General features: G+C 40.1%; 2 protein-coding genes across 30 annotated transcripts in view; both read left to right on the top strand.

Moving 5' to 3' along the window:
- camk2g2 (calcium/calmodulin-dependent protein kinase (CaM kinase) II gamma 2) overlaps window positions 1–2,665 on the top strand; it is a 61,934-nt gene extending 59,269 nt beyond the window's left edge. For all 29 annotated transcript variants that reach the window (XM_056760550.1, XM_056760548.1, XM_056760553.1 and 26 more), the window contains one exon: window positions 59–2,665. The gene's annotated coding sequence lies outside the window, so the exon portion shown is untranslated. The remainder of the gene's footprint in view (window positions 1–58) is intronic.
- An 863-nt stretch (window positions 2,666–3,528) lies between these two features.
- synpo2la (synaptopodin 2-like a) lies at window positions 3,529–13,452 on the top strand. Its single transcript, XM_056761440.1, has 4 exons — window positions 3,529–3,949; window positions 5,477–5,628; window positions 5,746–6,449; window positions 8,204–13,452. Exons 1-4 carry the CDS (start codon window positions 3,848–3,850, stop codon window positions 10,786–10,788), a joined length of 3,543 nt encoding a protein of 1,180 aa, XP_056617418.1. The 5' UTR covers window positions 3,529–3,847; the 3' UTR covers window positions 10,789–13,452.
- Window positions 13,453–14,448: the final 996 nt, after the last annotated feature.

Raw genomic sequence — 14,448 nt, 5'->3', positions numbered from 1 at the left:
GTTTGAAAATAATGAATATAGATTCATATGTCCCTGATTGAACTTCTCTTTCCTTCAGCATGCCTGAATACTAAAAGTGATTGGAGCATTTCTTCTCCGTGCACGTATTGCCGCCTGGAGCCCGGCCGTAAGAGAACCTCTTGAAGTTTTGAAAACGTAAGGGGAAAAAATTGACACAACAAAGAAATGTATTTAAAGCAAACTGTGGCCACCACTTCTGCCCAACCCTAGCTAGACGTGGGGCGGGCGGCCATGGCAGCAGCCCCGCCTTCTGGATGCTGCATGCTTCTAATGCCCACACGGGGCGCTGTATTGTCTTTACCCATAATCCCATAATCTCTGCTGCCCAACATTCGGAAATGGTGTTTAAAGTATTAATATATTGTAAAATATTGAGATCTTCACTTGTGTAATTAACAACTGATAGTAATGGAGGGAATCAGAAATGTGTTTTTAAAAATAAGAGCACGCCATTTAAGGAGTAAATGGAGTTTATTAGATTTAGTTTTTCTTATGCAAAGAATGTGATTGAACAGCATATCAGAGGAACAGAAAAATGTTAAGTTGATAAATATCAAACGTTAAAGCACCAAAGTGTAGACTCTTGACATCTTTAAGAAGAGGATGTTTTTAATGTTGCTTTTATTTTTCTTGAAAGGGAGGATAAGGTTGGGAAAGGGTTTTTTTTGGTACGTTGTAGTGTATTATTTTGTGGAATTCCTGATTTTTTTATCTTCTAAATTATGCTGTATTTGTACGTTTTCTGTGTTTTCAAGAGAATTGTTTTAAAGTGGGGCACGATTTACTGTAGTTGCGCATAAATAGTTATTTATCACGAGAAGGGAATAAACAGTCTGTGGTTTTAGGGTATGGGGAGGGGAGATGTGCGAGTTGAATGTTGGTGTTTGTGTAAATGTCTTTCTTGGGCTCGATATGCTTGTTGTTCTCTGGTGTTTAAAGTAGTTGAGTTGGGTTTTTTGGCTTCCTGTGTGTTTGCATCCATAACCTCCCAGCTGTCTGAACCTGAAGTTTCGTTTTAAATCAGTGTTCTGAATTTATTGCTTGTCTCCTGGTCACCAGGGGGCACTAAACACTACTTGCATACTATAAACTTTCTCAAAAATACTCACCCTTTAGGCTTCCAGCTGCTGTGCACATCTTTTTGTAGTTCCTAGGCATGTCAAAAAGCAAATAAATAAAATGGCCTGTACTGTTTTGCACATAAGCTTAACGCTGATCTGTTCACTTTATATGTGGACTGCTTTCCAACTTCAGGTTATGAAATCCATCCATGGAGTCCCAACACTCCAAACTGTCACATTTCCCCTCCATGAGCGTCTGCAGACTTATATTTTTCTGTTGCGTTGTTGCAGTTTTCATGATAGATAGTGAGTTGAAGTGATTATGGTTTGCTTGGACAATGGTCACTTGGCCTTCTAGTGTACAGACAGGATATTGAATGAAAAAGACATTCTGAATGCAGTTTAAGGAGTTTTCTGTGGTCCATTTTTTTTGCAGAATCTGTTCTGATTTTCTGAATGTTGGTGTTTGTCATGGATTTGTTGCATCGTGTTATGTTATATTTTTCCTCAGTATAATCTGTAAATACTTATGAGGGATGAATCGAGCGCTTAGCTAATCGGGGAGGCTTCCTTTTAATCCCACACTCAACAAACACTTGGTAAACCGTCACGCACAAACACAACTCTTTCTGATCGCAAAGTAAACATATGTTGTTAAATGTCATATATGATGCTGATTTGGATGTGTTTAAGCACACAGACACATTGTGTTCCCTTTAAAGTTTCCGTGTGTGAATCTGTTTGACTGTCTTACATTGGTGCACTGTTCTTGACTGTGTTATTGCGTAGGGTCTTGTGTGATTTTTGATGCCTGAGGGGGGCTTTGCTGTTCACCCCTCCCACTCTGTGCTAAGCCATCGCTTGTGACATACTTTTTTGAAGTTGGGCAGCAAACGATAACTCTGTTTAAAAACGAACTCCTGCCCTAAAGCATCTTGTGCGTTCACAGATGAAACCATCTGCTGTGTCACCAAACTGTGCTCTCTGTCTCTCCCTGCTGCAGTTTTGTGTGTGTCCCGTCTGTGCTACATACCCAATGACTATGATCCTTCCTTCAGTCATAGTTTGTTCTCTTCTCTAAGAAGGGAAAGTGTCCAGATTGTTGTATAGTTAACAAATAAAACAAACAGTCAAGAGAGGAGATATTTTCAGATGCAGGAGACTGCAGTTCTTGTGACTGTTAGGTGGACACGCCAACTAAATAACTAGTTAAACCCACTCTAACAACCAAACCATATATGCAGTTCAAGAGGCAGAAAATATGCATGTGTAACTTTCTGGTAATATTTTTCACTGTATGTGTTTACCTAAAATTGAAATCTATGTATGTTACCTGCATCTTCAGGGTAAATGAAATGTGGCTCTGAAATATGGTTTCCAGTGCTAAAATGTAATCTTTTTGTAAAGAAAAGGACAAAAAGAGATTAAAACAGCTTTAGCTTGGTATGTTTCACAATTCTTGACAACTTTTTGCATTGTAACCATATATGATGGGACTAAATATGACTATACTCTTAGGTTTAATTGGATGCTGGATTTTTTTGCATGACCATACAATTAATAAAACTATGAATTTAAATCTATCAAGTGTTTGTTTGAATGTTGTTAAACCATCATAACTTTGTTATTGAAACATTTCAAAGTATTTAATAAAAGATCATTTAAACAGAGGTGTCTTTACTCTCCTCATAATGCTTTTCATAATGTCAGCAGAATTTTTCATCAGAACGGAGTATAGTTTAAATTCAGAAAAAATGTGTCTCTCTTTGCATGTTACAGTTGTAAAATATCATGCATATAGAAAGTCACTGACTGTCACTGCAAGTCCGATTTTTGGGCATATCCGATCATATTTAGCGAGTGTGAACGGCAAAAATCACATGAAATCCATTCATATGTGGTTTGAAATCCTATTCAATCGCATTTCTGGAAATCCGTTTCAGTCTGATCGCTCGGATCGGGTTTGAGAAGCTCTTGTCTTAAGCCACGTTGAAACTTAAGCAGGTCAGACGTCTTTGCAGATATAATGCTGCTGTGCAGTGCAGCGGCTAAACACCATCATATTATAAGAAATATGAGCAGTGTGCTGTGTAATCACTCTCGCGCTATTGCAATGTCATACACCGATCGGTCTCCACAGCGACGCATGAAGTTCAAAGCTCCCTGTCATTGCCATCGAAACCAAATCAGATATTGTAAAAAATGAGAGAGCACCGAGGGACACTCAAATTGGATCTGAACAGTTGCTATACACAGTGTGGACAATCAATCATTTAAATTGGATTTCAATCGGATATGCACAAAAATTGAGGTGACAGTCTGAACGTAGCTTAGCTTGAACTCTTGCAGTAAAATGTTTGACTGCTCACCCCTCCCCATCATTAGGAAGAAAGGCAAATGTCTATTTTTACATAAGCAGTGCACGTCCCCTTGCTTCAGCCAGCTCTGTGAGTGACAACACAGCTGTGTGGAACTAGGTTCTGCCTTCATCCAGCACAGAATTCCACTGCCCAGGGACACTCTTTCCCTCTCTATTTTAACTTCCTTTATTGCTGGGTCTCTATCACCGGCATCCAGTTCAGGGCGTGGGAGGGATCTGCATGTATTCGTGAAAGACTCGACTCAGGTGGGCACCAAGAAGAACGTTAGAAAGACAGCGTTGCAGTCATTTTCTCTGAGGGGGGCCTGTAAAAATATGGAGCTTTTGTGCTGAGGGCCCCCCAACGCCGACAAACTAACCTGAAGCAGAAGCACAGATTTCCATCATGGTGGCTGAGGAAGTCATCATCACCCTCTCCGGAGGAGCACCATGGGGCTTCAGACTTCAGGGAGGACAAGAGCACCAGAAGCCTCTGCAGGTCGCCAAGGTACGGTTGCAATGAACACAGAAGAGATAGGTTAATGGACTTTCATATAATTTCAATGCCTGTGATGTTAGTTTATGGCTCATAGTTCTAAACTTAATCCTTAAGCTGTAATTGACACCAGCACAGGCCCCTGCACAGTGTGGTGTGCAATTGATCCTGTACCAAAAAAGCTAAATGACTTCGAGCTGTGAACTTTCAGGTACCGCCTGAAATCCTATCCTCGAATCTTACAAACTGATTCTTAACATATTGAATCATATATAACTAATGCGCTAGGGGTTAAACGTGAAAAGTAAAGTCATTTCTGTTGTACTTCATGATAAACTCTTTTGCGTACTGGACAAGTAGCAGTCTTTTGATGTGTGTATGAGGTGTTTTGTAGAAAATAGTTTATTGTACTTTAATTCCAGATATTGTTCTACATGAGTTTGAGGGCATGAATGTTATCATGTGGGTACTCCGTTTAAAGGCAATTGAGTTATTCGTAAATTCATGAAATTAATCCCTTTTGAGTCCAATCAATGAATCTGTTGCACCTGTTCACAAAAATAATATGAATGATTTGATCACAAATCATACTGATCCATTTATTTGATTTCAAAGACTTAATGATCAAAGTCAACCACTAGGGGACAAAGACAGAAATGATTTATATAGTGTTATAAACGTAGAATATAAAATATGTAATATTGTTTACTATAGTTATTTGAATGTTGGTCCATTTGGTAAACGAAACAATGTGACGTCAAAAAACATGGGATAAGGTTCAAGTATTGTCTTAACACTCTAATACTGAACACTCTTCTATTTTAGCATAATTTTTTTTATCACGCATCAATTTATATCAGCACTCACTCGGTTTCAAAGTGATTCATGTGATTGTGACAGACACAGAATAAAAAAATGACCCAGAAACTGATCTGACGCACTCAAAATGGATGCGTTTATTTTAACGCCTTGTTTTGTGTTTTTTAACACAACTTGTTTTGAACGTAACACTAAACATGTTGTCCCAAGAAATAACACAGACATGTGTTCAGGTAAGGATAACAGTTGTTATTAAGGCTAACTGTTTTCAGAGTGTATATATCCAGTTATTTCAAGTAAAATTTAGTATAATTATTTTTAAGTAGAAATTAAAGACTTAAGAATATGAGTATGAACAAAAAACTGAAATGAGAGCTGGTATTTCACCTCCAAGTGTGCTGGGTAATATGCCAGACACAAGAGGTTGTATTGATATTCTCTCTGGAAGCCAATGGAACGGTCCAAATGCAAAAAAATATCTCAAGTACTGGCATGTGGGTTTATCTGTTCCCTACCTGTATCTTTGCCAGCCTTCTGATATGCTCCGAGTAAGCAGCTATTGATATTATGTTATACATTGTACATCATTTAAAAAGCTGCCATACATTTTATGTGGCCAAAGTTGTTTTATGGTCCATTTGAGATTTTTTTGGAGTGCGAATCATTGTGTATAATCAATATATTTGTTTTGCAGTAACATGATGTACATTTATCCTGTAGGTGCGAAAACGAAGTAAAGCATGTAGAGCTGGACTGCGTGAGGGAGATGAACTGGTCTCCATCAATGACAATTCCTGTGGGAGTTTGTCACATGCCGAGGCCATGAACCTGATCGACAGCATACCAGGAACGCTACACATCCGGGTTAGGAGGTAAACCATCCCATACCTTAGTGATGTTTTATCTGTGTGGTGTGTTTGATAGATTTTCAAGCCAAGGCTTCTTTAAGCAACTGTTTCTCACCACAATTGTGCTGTTTTGTCTATCAGGGCACCGGCTGGCTTTCAGTCGGTGGTTCTTGTTGCTCGAGCTCCTTCTCCCCGCATTGATAAAGAGTACCGTGCAGCCCTTAGGGCCATGTCACCATCGAGCTCTAGATCTCACCAGCCCACCGTCCGACAGATCCACCGATCCCTGATATCTCCGACTGGCCGCAGCAGCTTGACCTCCCCTCCAGGAAGTGAAGCCTACTACGGAGAAACAGACAGTGACGCAGACGTGGCAGCCCACGAGAGGCAACGCAAGCCAAAGCGACGCAGTCCCAGCAATTCTCCAGGCAAGGCTGGTCGAGCCTCACCAGAAGGAGCAGAGACTTCAGAGATGAGCGGGTATGACAGCGCATCGGATGCCCAAGTGTACCATCTTCTGGGGCATAATGAGAGAGGAGACACATTGCGCGGCGTAGCCCGCAAAGAAGTGATTTACCAGCCACCTTTTACTGGAGTCTGGTCCACACAGACATCCACTGAGACTTCATCCGCAAGTGCGGATGACCAGAACCCACAAGAAGGGCTATTAGAGGAGGATAGTGGATTTCAGGAGACAACAAATGTTCCACTTGTGTCTCCAGAGAGAGCCAAAGAAGCTATGATGTTGAGGTCTCGTGCTCAGTTGGTGCCCATGGTCGGACCAGTTGACCATCCGGTGGATGAGGAACTCACCTTAACATACATGGATAAAGCAAAACAAGCAAGTGAGTATACCAGTTTCAAGCAGTCGGGGAGATCTGTCTTTGCTTTGAAAGTCACAGCCTAACATAGTCGCAGGTAACATAGTTAGAATAATAATCCTCCATGTAACCTCTTGAAGAGAGGAGGGTCGAGTCTTTTAGCCAACACCACAGTCTAAATTTGTCCTAAAGCTCATAAGGTTGATAAACTGAGTACTGCTGTATATGAGCTGGCATAAGCATCTCCAGCTGCTGGCTCATATCAGGTGACAGTGTTCCTCACATGCTTGCTGCGTTCTCTCTACCTCCACCAGTACACCACTCCAGAAAATCAGCTGTTCGCTGTTGTGAATATGCCGAGCATTTCGTTATTGTTTCACACATGAGTGGAAGCATCTGGTTGGAATTTAGCGTCATTTGAACGCCATCGATGCAAGTCACAAATTAGCATACTTTAGTAGGCATGTTAGTCTTGATCAAATTTTATATGAAGCATACCAGGCATGCAACGTTGCACGTGTTTTACATTCCTAATATGACAGCATCAATGCTGATCGGTTTGTAATAAACATAACAGGATCTTAGAGGTGTGACATTGATCATGGAGGGCAGCCGGGGAATGTGTGATTGTTGATCCTAGATCAGGTGGTAAACAACACATTGACATCTGTGTTTTATGATGGGATTAGTTATTTAATATTGGAATATTAAATACCCTTGTATTGAATTACTGTATGGAGAAAAACTAGAATGTGTATGATTAATACTACAAAATTATTCTAGGAAAAATAAGATTCAGCAGTTATTGTATTTGTTGACTCTTTTTAATGTAAATAATTTTAGAGTTGGAAAACCGATTTGCTAAATGATAACTTCAAATACATTTTTACAACAGAATTCTATTGGTATAACATCTTAAAGTAAAGCCCTGTGTTATTTATTACATTTCATATTAAGCCCAGTGTGCTACAAGACCTGAACACTGTTTTTATATAAAGTGCACATGCGTCCTTAGAGCCACAGCTATTTCAGGCAGTGTCATTTAAAGCAGCGGAATAAATAAACAGTCATAAATCTAAAGATAACTCTCAAGTGCACTCTTAACTTTTTCAGGATCTCAGGGACCACAATCAAACACCATCAAATTAAGCATGTCGCTATACACAAATCATCTTTGCATTAATATGATTCTAATCTTTCTTTTAATTGCCATATTCGTGTATAATCTTAGCAGCATGACAGACAGATAAAATATGCAGCTCCTCACAAACCGCCTTCTGCACAATAATGCAGGTGTAATGAGACAATTGACAAATAAAAAAATATAATTGATCATTTATGAATGCTCAAGCCATTTCAATCCTGTTTGACATCATCTGTGGAACACAAAAGAAGATGCTTTTAAGAAATGTCTCTGTGGTTTTGTTCAAACATTGGAAGTCAATGGGATCCGATTTTATTTGGTTACCAACATTCTTCAAAATATCATCTTTATGTTCTGCAGAAGAAATAAATTCATAACGTTTTAAAATGACATTAGGCTGAATAAATGATGAATCATTTTCATTTTTGAGTGAACTATTACTTTAATGTGGCTTTAATTATTAGAAAAGATAACCGAGTAATAATAACTAAGTAACCAAGACTACGCATATAAAGTAGAACCAAAAAAAGCTTTAAATAGGCCATCTATAGATAAACTGATAACAATGCTGTCATTCAACATGTCATTTCATTTAAATTCTATTTTAACTCTGTTTTTATCTCCTTTTATGCAGAATTGAACCGTGGAGAGACAGTCACAGATAAACAGGTGAAAGAGGCTCGATCCAAATGCCGCACCATTGCCTCACTACTGACAGATGCACCAAACCCTCATTCAAAGGGTGTTTTGATGTTCAAAAAGCGCCGTCAGCGCTCCAAGAAATACACCCTGACCAGCTTTGGAAGTGTTGATGAGGACATGAGACAGAGCTCTCAAGATGAGGATGGCACATTTCCCGGCAGTGAATCAGAGTTTGACGAGGAAGGCTTTTCTGCTGCACCTGATCCCACTTGGGACAGTGACTACCTTGACATGTTGGAAAAAAGATCTGTATCCAGAGGATTGGATGGAGAGGATGGGGGTGCTCTCAGTCCAGGTCTAAGTGACACCTCTGGAAAGGGGGCGCAGTTGTTTGAGCAGCAAAGGAGGAGGGCTGAGGAACATGCAAAGAAAATGGAAGCTGCCCAGGAATACTTGCAAAGCCAAATGCATGCATTGCCTGACCTAAAGACACAACCTCAAATGCCTCCAGACCTTATGACAAAACCTTATGTCCAGCTGCCACAAGTTGCCCCAAAACCTGCCACACCTTCAAAAATGCACAAGGACTTCCCACAAACAGAAATGCAAACAAACATCAGCACACCTCAAGCCCCCCCGACTATCCCCGGAGATACTTCAAACACATTAGTGCTAGCTCCTGTGCAAGCTCCTGTGGTGCCTATAACTAATCTTTCAATAATGCAGGCTGAAACCGTGATGCTTCCATTACCTACTCCTCTACCGGAACTTCCTCCCACCTCTGTGTTAAACCGAACTGCCAGACCTTTTGCCCCAGGCTGCATTACCCACCGCGCAGCTACTGCTCCTGTTGTCTTTCGCCCTTCAGTCAGTAAGAAGACACCTAGACCTGTTTCAGTGGCTGTGATGGCACCTCCATTCTCAACAGCATCCGAGGAGTGTACCATGGGTGTCACCTCTGCATCCTTCTCTAGCCAGTTCACAGGAAGCCAAAGTGCTGATGCATTTCCGCAAATGATACCCACACAGCCTTTAATGCCTGCCAAACCTACTAACCCTCCAACTGCATCTGTGGAATCATATTCTCAACCTGCGCACCACTTCTCCTCAGTGGAGAACATCCAGGTTGCATCAGTGCCACCTCCCATGGTTCAAACAAAAGAGCCTTCCTATTCTTTAGAAACACAAACAGCTCCTGGTCATGCAATCCATATTGGAACTACTGTAACCTCAGTGGCTCCCGTTATGACTCCTCAACCCATATCCATACCACCCCAGGCCTCTACTACCTTGACCCCTGCAGCGCCAGTCAACCCTTCCATATCTGTGTCCCCAGTGTCTTCTGTTGTGTATCGCGACAAAACCACTGCTGCTGGCGGCCGCACAGGTATTCTCCAAGAGGCCCGTTGGCGTAGCTCGTACAAGCCCATGTTTAAGGTTCCTGACATCAAGAAGAACTCACCAAATCCTGAGCTTTTGACTATGGTGCAGAACTTTGATGAGCGACCCAGACGTGGGTATTATGAACCTGAAACTGTTCCCCAAAACACAGATGACAGTAGGACAAGGGTCCCACCACCTGTGGCTCCTAAGCCACGGATCATCACAGAAATGTCACAGATTCCTCAGGCTGAAGGAAAAGGTGCAGAGCTGTTTGCTCGTAGACAGAGTCGAATGGATTGGTTTGTTGTGGATTCTCCACCACCACAGCAACCTCTACAGCAAATTCTCAAATCTCAATCAGTCATGGATGTGATCCATCCACTTGAGCCCTCTTCAGGCCAATCCCAATGGAAGTATTCTCCAAACGTTCGAGCTCCTCCACCCATAGGTTACAACCCTCTGCTGTCTCCCTCGTGTCCTGTTGGGGTCCTGCGCGGAGGGGCCAAGGTGTCTGAGGAAAGATCCAAAGGAAGTAGGGGAGGTTATGGGACCCAGAAAGAGGGTATCAAGGCCTTAGACTTTATGAGAAGGCAGCCTTACCAGCTGAACTCAGCAATGTTTAGTTTTGGTGATGGGGTCAAAGCACAATCTTCAAACCCTTCCAACCAGAGGCAACAGAGGGAGGGGCACACTCTGAACCTGCCCAGGCAGATCCCAGTGAAGGCAGCACGTGTGTTTGAAATTAAACGGTTTTCTACTCCCACCCCTATGTCGGCACCAACTCTCAACCCCACAGTGATTGTACCACGTTCACAGACCACACTCGGTGAACATCTGTCTCGCTCTGACATGGCATCTCCACCTCCAGCACCTGCTTCCCCACGTCCACCTGTAGCCATACCTCAATCCACCTCAGCACCTTCTAGGGCCCCAGGCCTTCCAGAACTTCCCAAAATGGCAACTGTGCCCATTTCTCACCCTCTGCCATACTTACCCCCAGCTCCCATGTCAAGTATGTCAAGCCTGAACTATCCTGGCCTCCAAGCTGCCAAACAATTCAAAAGCGCCCCTGAATTAAGTTTCTTACCACCAAACACCATAAAGTCTCCAGTCCAGGCTCCCAAACCTCGGTTTATTGCAACACGAGTGGGCATTCAGCCCGGTGTGTGGAGGCCTGGCACCCTGCCTCAGTAAAAAGATTATTTTCTAAGTTCAGTAACTTGATTCACTCCCCAAAATTCATACAGTTTTGACTTGATACATTTTTGAAGAAAACAGTGTTCAGTTGTGGGTCACTTATTGATTTAAATATTATCTGTCATATTCAGTATCTGTACCTGCTGTATCACGAGCACACTCTTAAATGGATGGTTGTTACAAAAGTTATATGATGCAATAGAAGAAACTTTTGGTGCCACAAAGAACCTTTAACATCTGAAGAACCTTTATGTTTCACAAAACATAAAGCAAAAAAAGTCAATTCAGATTATAAAAAGTAAGAAAGAGATAGTTCTTTAAAGAACCTTTGACTGAATGGTTCTTTGTGGAACCAAAAATGGTTCTTCTATTGGATCGCTGTTAAGAACCTTTAAAACACCTTTGTTTTTAAGAGTGTATATTGATTTTTGCTTGTTTGTTAGATCAGTGGTTCTCAAATGGTTTTGCATTTTAAAGTTTATTATTTGCATATTGCTTTCTGTACCCAACCATAACAGAACAGCTGACAGTGAAAGCATTTTTAAAAATATATAGCACTAAAAGGGGTTCTTGGCTCTTAATCATAGAGGAACCCCTTATAATGCTATATAGAACCATCGGTTCTTTGAGATGACTCAGGTGCTATATAGAACCGCTGAAGAACCATATAGGGGCTTAACAGGTTCTCTATACAGAAGTGGTCCTATATAGCACCTCGGCCACCCCAAAGAATCTCTGAAGAACCACTGAAGCACCAAGATATGGTGCTATAAAGCACTAAAAATGGTTCCACTATGATAACGAGCAAAGAATCACTTTCAGTTCTGTAGAGCACCATTTTTAGAGACTTTTCAAAACTTTGGTTAAGATCTCGGTATGTATCAAAACTGACAAACTGAGGTTTTCTAAATTTGAAATTCATATGTTAATTCTGAAAATACAGTGTATTTGCTGTGAAATGTTTATCAATATGTAAAACTCCATCTGTGATAAATAACAACATTTAATGTTGTCTATTTAACTGTTGGCTGTCACTGGAACAGACATGATGTTATAGATGAGTTGGTCATTGACTGCTGGACAAATGGGATTATGCAGTGCAGTGTTCTCCTGTTAAAAGGGATGAGGTCATATGTAGAAAACAACATTCTGAAAACCACTTCACAGCACTGCATAGCATAAGGTTCGACTGATATAGCGTTTTAGATATTTTTCTAAGGGTAAACGCGTTCCAGTTTTGTCTTGGCAACCTGTAAGGTGACGTGTCATCCCTTCTGTTTACCTTACCTTTAGCTTGATCTGCTTGGCACATTCAAGAATGGAAAGGAGCTCAAAAAGGAGAGCGACTAAGTATCACATTTTGCCAAAGATGTTTTTTTTTATTCCCTTTGAAAAATAAAAACACCCATAAATGAGACAACTGTTGACACACAGATAGAATATAGTATTATAAAATTAACGTGCATAGCACCCATCAGGTTATTTAGTCCCGAATCAATGAGGTATTCTAAAGTTCATTTTAAGATATCTGAATGCAGACTTTTTAAATGTTAATAGTTGTTAATAGTTTAAGAAACTATTAAGATTTATATGAAAGTCTAGCGGGAAAATACATGTTTCTAAGTGGAGAATCAGGAGATGCAACATTTTTCACCTAAGGCTCTGTTTGTTTTCTATTTAAACTCCATTCTGTTTAAGAGCAACAACAGCGATATTAAGATCTCATAAGTGATTTTACTTTCCTATGTATGCCCTTTCTCAGGCACATGAGAAATGATATCTCTCCTGGCAGAGGTTGTACTAAACAGGTGCATGAGGGTCACAGCCTATTTGTGGGAGCAAAGTAAACAAGGAACCAGGCTGAATTATTGAAATGTGCTCTGACCCAATGTGTGGGATTTATATGTCACTACCAAGCTATTAAACAGATAGGATTCTTTTAAGTTGCGCGTTTTATTTTATAAGAATTTGAGTGGTCAGATCAGCAAGTGATGAAGGTTGGAAAAGTGCAGTGCTGGAGAGAGTCTTAAAGACAGACTTGCAGTTTACCTGAGAACTGAAACAAGACATGTATGAAAAGTGTAGCACTGATATAGCTTGTAGAAGTGATTAATCGTGATCCTCTCTGACACTTTTTTTTACATGCGTGCAGAAATACTGATGAGTTTTCTGAATGTGTTCCCGAAGCTCTCAGAAAAATGAGGGAAGTCTTAAAGGAATTCTGAGACCTTAGTCTAGGGAACAACGGTTAAAAGTGTAAGAAAATCAGTGTACTTGAAATTCTGAGAGAAAAATGTGATTGCAGGATTGGCAGGTGAAAATGAATAATTAAAAAAGTTCTCCTCTTTTAAACTTAAGTTTAGAAGTTGAAAAAGAAGTTGCCAAAAGTAGAGTAGATGTAATTTTTAAATCCCGAGCCATGGTTTTATTTGTCTTTCGTGTCATCACGTTTTATTTTAAGCTTTACTTTGGTCAGTGCTCTTAATATTAGCTGTTGTACAAATCATTTTATCACTTTCTCCTTGTAAAATTTGCATTTAATGTCTCTAAATGATATTTTCTGTGCAATACCTGTATTTAGTTTAACCTTAGGATGTAAATCTGAAGTGTCTTATGTCCATGAATTGGCAAAATTTGAATAAAATGTGTCTGTAATTTACACACTGTCTGTCTCATGGCATTACATGGTGCACTGGCATCAAGCAATAGAGAATGCAGAAATGTCACATACATGCTCTCATTATGTTGCTCGATTTAAAGAAATGTTACAAAAGCATGTGATGTTTTTATATTAAAAATCTGGGTCAGAACAGACCTTTTGGGGAAAAAAAGTGTTTATGTAATCAAGGAAACTATCCACCACAGGGTGGCGCCTCTGTTCCACATTTCAACGTGGTGCTCAGGTTGCTGGAATATGACAAGTGTTGTTTACATCAAAATAAAAAAACATATGCTCTGCAATTTCTGTTTAAAAGTATTAACCTAATACCATTTCAAAGAATTTCAATTATTGTTTCTGCTTTCTCTGACATACATACGTCCACTTGTACATGACCACAGAGACCAAGAAATAATGTTTGTATATAGTATTTATAGATATGTTACCCCACATAAATATGCATTGTTGAATCTCTATAAAAATATTGTAGTGATAACTAGTGGTTAAGTTAGGCATTGCACACTTGGATTAGTATGGCTGAAGCTGGCACCATTCTCTCACATATGCGCCTATATTTAGGGCTGATAATGTTCAGGCACTTTTTATGGCTGCTTCAAGCTTTCCCTTTTGACACATGCAGTGCGATTCCATTTATTTGTGGATTCATCCTGAATTGACAAATTTGGAGATTCTCACGTTCACAATGTGCATCTAATGCAAGTAAGGTCAATGATGTCAGCAGTGTTGTCTCTATGAGTGGTGAAAACATTCAGTCTAGAAACAATACTTCCCAAATAGGCAGAAACACAAAGCAGTATGGTCTTTTATTATAAAAAATCTAAATTTATTGCAATACAATGCAAATGTGACTGACTACAAAGGGGCAATGTCCAAATCACACAGAAAGAGATAAGTACATGTCAACATGTCAGATGTTTGAGAATGTGTTAATTTTCTTTCTAATTTTCTCATTGACACCAAAACTATTTAGAACTGTA

The sequence above is a fragment of the Triplophysa dalaica genome, chromosome 11 (assembly GCF_015846415.1).
Source record: "Triplophysa dalaica isolate WHDGS20190420 chromosome 11, ASM1584641v1, whole genome shotgun sequence".
NCBI lineage: Eukaryota > Metazoa > Chordata > Actinopteri > Cypriniformes > Nemacheilidae > Triplophysa > Triplophysa dalaica.
Note: the sequence above shows the minus strand (reverse complement) of the source record. Positions and strands in the feature narration are given on the sequence as shown.